We start from the raw sequence: 6,242 nt of genomic DNA, 5'->3' as shown, positions 1-6,242 counted from the left end.
AGTTTCATGTTACCAAATGATAAACTGGCATGCTAACGCTTAAACTCATCGACTAAAAGAAAATGTCATGAAAATATATTTACCTCTAGTAAATTTTGAGCCTTCCTTTGCTTTAGATGTTTAGCACTTTCTGTCTATCCCCTCCCTAGGATACCATACAACGTCACAGACTCACAGCCATTCGTGATGAATTATGGGAAATGAAATATTAATCCTAATGCTGAATTAAAACATTAACCGTTATTCTTGCCAAAGGTATATTTTTCTTCGACTTTTAAAATGAAAACTAGAATTAATAAGCAGAATATGGGTAGGAATATTCTCACACACAAGATAACTAATTCATTTAGTGTTCATTTCTTTGCTTGTGATTGGCAATAAGAATAATAATAAAATTGGATCACCAGTGACACACTTTGTTTCCAATAGTTTTATATATAAAACAATATTCTGTGGAGATCAGAAACATTAAAATACAAATTATTTTTTAAATAAAATATTCATACATTAAAAATTGTTATCTCTACAGATGTTTCATGATATACAATAAACTCTGTGCATCAAATGATCACAAACATTGTTTTGAAACAAACTAATATCAGATAAGACCTGTCACTTACAATAATTACACTCTATATCGATACAAAGAGCCATCTAAGAATATAAGACATTATTACAGTTTATTTCAAATACTGGACTGTACAGTTTTTAGTGTTCAGCTTCAAGTCCTCCATCTAGGCGGACCCTTGGGTCAGGAAGTGCTGAAAGAACTCCTGAGTCTTCCTCTTTTCTGCAAGATCCTGCTTTGTCGGTGATCTCAGGAGCAAGGAGGCAAAAATGGTGGCTATGCAGAAAGAAAATGAATTATTCATATTGCATGGTATACCGAAGGGTTCATTTTCTATATTATCTTTTTTTTTTAGCAGTTTCTTTTTTTGTATGTTTCAACAGATGTGAAGAAATTCAATATAATGAATGAAGGATGTTAAATAATTAGCATACTTACATATTAGTACAGTTCTTTTAATTGCCTTTATTCAACACAAGTTAAGTTGGTGAGCAAATATTCTGTTTTACAGAAGCTACTTGTTGAATATTGAAAAGACAGTAAGTGCAAACAGCCTTTGAGTCATGAACAGAACACAATTTTTTTTTTTTTAAGTATTTTTAATTCATTTATTTTCACTTTCCATTGCTATATTTGTTTCTCTTCACTAACTCGACATGTCGACTCAAAGCGCAAAGCAACAGCTAATAATAACGCATTCACAAATGAAGTGAAACCAAAGTGCAAACTGCTTCCTTTTCTTACCCAAGATGTTGACATCTAATCGATTGCTAGCAGAATTCTTCAACAGCTCACGGAGAAAGGCAGCTAAATAGTTGAACACATTTTGATGGCACTGAGGTAGCATGGAAATCATCTGAAGAGAAAAGAAATGAACATTTAATCAACTTTTAGAATTGAATACATCTTGGAATAGATTAATTTTGATCAGTGATTAACTGTGGGCTGTACATGTCACTCACTTTCTCACACTGACTGGCACTGGAGCAGCATTCTAGGCACTGCTGGTAAAAGGAGAAGGGAACCACAGGCTCTGGGAGGGCATCCAGGAAGAGAAGCAAGGCCTCTGCCACTGAGTGGTTACTGCCCGCTGCAGGTCAACACAGAGTCAAGGACGTAACTCCTAAACACAAAGGCGATGCTTTGAAAATGTTGGAGGTGCACAGTAAGAAACAAATACAGTGATACATCCCAAGATTCATTCATGTTAACCATCAGACAGACAAAATAGACAGTAACACCGTGCAGTATTTGGTTGGGGGTGGGGGGGGGGGACTGATTCTTAGATGCATCAGTGCATTCTCTCTTGAAAGTTTATGAATCAATGAAGAGTTAATAATCAGAAATTTAAAACACATCTCAGGTGACTTCTTGTTTTAAATGTAGCAAGTACTCACACTATGAGAAGAAATGTAAAGAGGTTAAAAAAAAAAAAAAAGTGCCGGGAAAGTGCTAACTTTCAGCTTTAATTTCACAAGGGCTGATCGGATATTAAAGGGATGATGATTCAGTGTTAATCCAATATGGATGTGGGTGACCAAAAAAAGCCTTCAGCTCTGTGACCTCCATCATTGTTTCATTTCATAGCTGGTGCACAAGGGTACAATGTCAAAACAACAAATTATGTATAAACTACACTGCACTCATTTTTCAAATATTTATAAAGATTAATTTTTTTTTTCTCAGTTGATTATTTTGGACAATTTATTACAGAACAAATGATGATGATGATATTTACAAATGATGCTGCAAGATGTATACACAAGCAAACATTCTCTCACGCAAGTTTATTGTGTGTACAGAGTTGTGAAGATCTTATTGTAAACCACTGCAGTATAGATATTGCAAGTTAAATGTTTGTGTCTGCAGGGGTCAATATTTTGCATACTGTTATAAGAAATGTCATGTATTAATTTATATGCAAGCTTAATGACCCTGAAAATGTAATAATTTTGGTTTATCAAACACTACACAGTACTAATTCCAGCTGGGAAGTGGTATAGTTGTCTCTTTGACATTTATATATATCTTTTTTCTTTTATTGTACCTTTTGTATGTAATGCATTCTATGTAATGTCTTTTATCTGGACTGTGAGTCTGTAATTACATCTAAATATGATGGTGATAGTTTGAAGGATACGGAGAGAATCTGGCATGCCAGTGTCGAGGCAATCCCTTATCTCTGCAAATTCACTCCGGAGTCCAGGTTGCTGAAATATGTCTTCCTGCAAATAGAGGACAATGAACATTAAATCTTTGTCTCCTTAACATGCACATTTTTTAAGCTAACAAGCTAAATTATACACAAGTTCAATTGGGCTAAAGAAAATGTTGCTTTAGTTTAAGGCATAGTGGAGCTGCAATGGACTTAGGTTTAATTTGAATAAAAAGTAGAATTCTGTGTTTAAATTAGCTTAATCAAGGCTTTTAAAAATTAAGATTAATTCCCTCCACCAAATCAATACAGAGGCTCTACAAAGCTACTTGGCTGCTAAGCACAGCCACTGAGTCATACCAGTGTAGCCTCAAGAAAAAATGAAACTTTTTATTTTGCTTTATTCTTCTGGCATGTTCCAACTTTCATTTATTTGTCCTTATAAGAAAGACACAAAGAGTTACACAATTCACTTTAAAGTGAAAACTTGGCATTTTTTCATTTGGATGTCCAGTCAGTGTTGATAATAAATACAGTCATTTTATGTAATAACTTCTTCAGTACGTGCTACATTGACTAAGAAAGCTGAGTAATTCTGCAGCAAAATCTATTGATCTTCTTGCATCCAGTGATGTCACTAATGTCACTAGAGTGGTGATAGACCGCAACATTGGCGTGGGCGTCAGAAGCTCACACACAATGCATCCTGGCATGTGTAGGCACTGCTGGCTGGCTCAGTGAGCAGAAAAACTCAGTTATCTTGGTCAATACAGCACACACTAACTGAAGAACGTATTGCCTCAACTGAATGGACATCCTAATGAAAAGTGCCAAATCTTCCCTTTAGGGACATGAATCTACAAACAAGAAAACTGCTCAAAAAGCAGCACATTTTCTCACCTGTTTGATTGCATTGCGGAACAAGTGATCCACCATCATCCAGAGTTCTTTAGGAATGTCTAGAGGCTTTTCAGTGTTTGCTACATTCTCATTTGCAGACATGTCCGCCTGACGTTGAGAACAAACAGAGCAAAGAGAAACAGTTCAGTCAAAATGAACTTGGACACCGTCACTGCTCTGCACATGGGAGCACTCACCAGTTTACGGAGGGTCTTCTGTGGCATGTCCTGGATGGGCTCCCTCATCTGACACAATGCATGAATGGAGGTGCCATAGCAGCTGGGCAGGTAGTTTCCTGACACAGGGATGAAGTAGTCCTTGCCACGCTCCAGGTGGAGCACAAGGATGTCTTCGATCTGCTCCTTGCCAGAGTTAAGATCAGGCGCCGTTGAGCGGTTTACAAAAACCTCGAGCTCGATGTCCACAGAAGCACCTAGATGTAGACAGAGACGCACATACAATGTAAAGGCATGGCTGAACTGTCATAATTGACGAACTGATGCCTAATGCATGTTATCAATATTTAGTCTACAATTAGAAAGTGAAAGTGCCTGGTCCATACAGCAGCAGCGTCACAGCACAGAGTGCAAGAGTTAGCTTTGAAACTAACACTGTGGACTGCAGTTGAGTTAGTTTTCAAGTTGGCTTTTCAATTTTTCAATCTGACAGCCATTCAGTCTAGACCTTATTCAGTTTCACTGAGATAAAGGAGTTGAATATTCAACTGACAAATAACTTCACCATGGTAAACTGTAAGCTAAACACAGAGGAAATTTATTGACACCTGGATATGGTTGTACAGACAGAAGTCTGCTGTAAGGATAACTATACAGAGACCCAGCTTCACCAAACTGTTGCAGGGTGCAGGCAGGCATAAAAGTGAGTATTCTGTTGTTCGATCCATTACCATGAAGGCGTTAGCTAGTGCTAATCTATCAAAATTAATCCTAACTTGGATAAACTGAGGTGGTTTGGAGAAGAAGGTAACATTACAAGTATTGTTACTTATTGTTATTTCTAACAACTTGAAACTTAATAAACAACCAAGAAGGAGGGGAACAGCTAAATTTCTAATGTTAAAGATCAAAGTAAGCGCTCTAATGAGCATCATCACTCATATCTTTTCTTGTTTGGTGTAATCAGTAACACTGCTTTTGTCATGATTTTACTAACCAGCGGGAAAACTTCCTCACTGTGGGATCCACATTGTGTACTACTACTTGTGTCCACATATTTGTCAGCTGTCTCTGAACAGAGACACACATACAAGAGAAAACCCTCCCCACAGACCATCACACAAGGCGATCCTTTTAACTTAATTGCTGCAGTAGAAACAACGCCCTGTTTATCCAATAACACATGAAAAGCATTACATTAAAAATTAATGATGTTATCAGCTAGAAAAGAGCAGGGGAGCAGAATCACCTGTTGACCAGCACAGTCATGGTACATCACACCTCTTTTGGTGCATGTTTACAGTGGTAAAAACACAAAGGTGGTGTAGAAACAAGCCTTCGTTGCGCCAGTATTGCATGATCTCTGTATAAAAAGGGCTATTATCTTGTGCTCAGGTCACTACAAGCACTTACTGAAGTAGTACTGTTTGAGGATTTGTAAGGCACCAGACATCTCTAATCTGTGATGAAATTCCATCTTGTAAGACAAAAAGGCTGCCACTGCAAGTCAACATCAAAGAGATCTGGCCTCATAGCTCATGTTGTACCTAACATTGTCTAAAACCTGAAGGCAGGACAATGATGCTTTATTAAAATCATATCTGCAGAACTCCAGAGTGAAACGTTATGTGCTACTCACCCTGCGCGATAAAGCCTTTGGGAGGGTTGGCTGTGAGCCAGGGTTTGCAGTATGTGGTCTCATTCGGCTTCTGGATAAACTCAAATTGACACGGGACCTGCCCGTCATTGAAGAGGCTCAGCGTCTTCGCCTGGTGCTCCATGTATTTCACATCTTGAAAGTGGAACTGAAAAGAGGAGGGAAGCATTCATGAGGCAAGATGGAAAAATTCTGCTCCGTTTCATGTAAATGTATCCTTTAAATATCTGCATTAGGCTCCCAGCCTGAGATCAATACACAGCTTCATTAGTGGCGGTTTACTTACTGAATGCATCAAAGAAACAGAATGAGAAGCCAACATACTGTATATTATCTATCAGAGAGATAGCTCCTATTACGCTGCAATTATTATGGCATGATATGACTAAATGTAATAGGAAACTTTACCTCTTGCTTGGCCAATGTTACAGATGGAATACACTCATTTTCCATTTTGTCTATATTGCGTACAATTTCTTCAAAAGTCTTCTTATAGGCTTCAGTGTTTACTCTTTTGATCTGTAGGAACAGAAAAGACAGATGACAATGCAGCATGGACATACGTTATATATAGCCCTGAAATAATACCGTAGAAGTTATGTGATATGGCATATGCAAAGAACAAGAGTCTGTTGTTGAAGTGAGCAGATGAAGTTGAATTTCAGTCCACTGCTCATTGATTTAACATCCAGGGTTTCTGCAGGCTTCACAAGTTAAATTTAAGACCTTTTACTACATTATGAACGCAATTTAAGACCTATTTCACAACCATACTGACAAAAAAAC

General features: G+C 37.6%; 1 protein-coding gene across 4 annotated transcripts in view; it reads right to left on the bottom strand.

Annotated features, from left to right (window-relative positions):
• Positions 1 to 415: 415 nt before the first annotated feature.
• The window catches only part of inpp5b (inositol polyphosphate-5-phosphatase B), a 32,472-nt gene continuing 26,645 nt past the window's right edge, over positions 416 to 6,242 (bottom strand). For all 4 annotated transcript variants that reach the window (XM_084727083.1, XM_084727080.1, XM_084727081.1 and 1 more), the window contains 8 exons: positions 5,865 to 5,975; positions 5,439 to 5,604; positions 3,821 to 4,056; positions 3,624 to 3,731; positions 2,709 to 2,793; positions 1,531 to 1,658; positions 1,313 to 1,424; positions 416 to 844 (listed from right to left, as the gene is read on the bottom strand). In XM_084727083.1, the coding sequence (XP_084583209.1) occupies positions 735 to 844; positions 1,313 to 1,424; positions 1,531 to 1,658; positions 2,709 to 2,793; positions 3,624 to 3,731; positions 3,821 to 4,056; positions 5,439 to 5,604; positions 5,865 to 5,975 (1,056 nt within the window). In that variant the 3' untranslated portion in view covers positions 416 to 734. The remainder of the gene's footprint in view (positions 845 to 1,312; positions 1,425 to 1,530; positions 1,659 to 2,708; positions 2,794 to 3,623; positions 3,732 to 3,820; positions 4,057 to 5,438; positions 5,605 to 5,864; positions 5,976 to 6,242) is intronic.

Source organism: Lutjanus erythropterus, chromosome 9, assembly GCF_056507025.1.
Source record: "Lutjanus erythropterus isolate fLutEry1 chromosome 9, fLutEry1.hap2, whole genome shotgun sequence".
Lineage (NCBI taxonomy): Eukaryota > Metazoa > Chordata > Actinopteri > Lutjaniformes > Lutjanidae > Lutjanus > Lutjanus erythropterus.
This window is presented reverse-complemented; position numbering and strand designations above follow the sequence as displayed.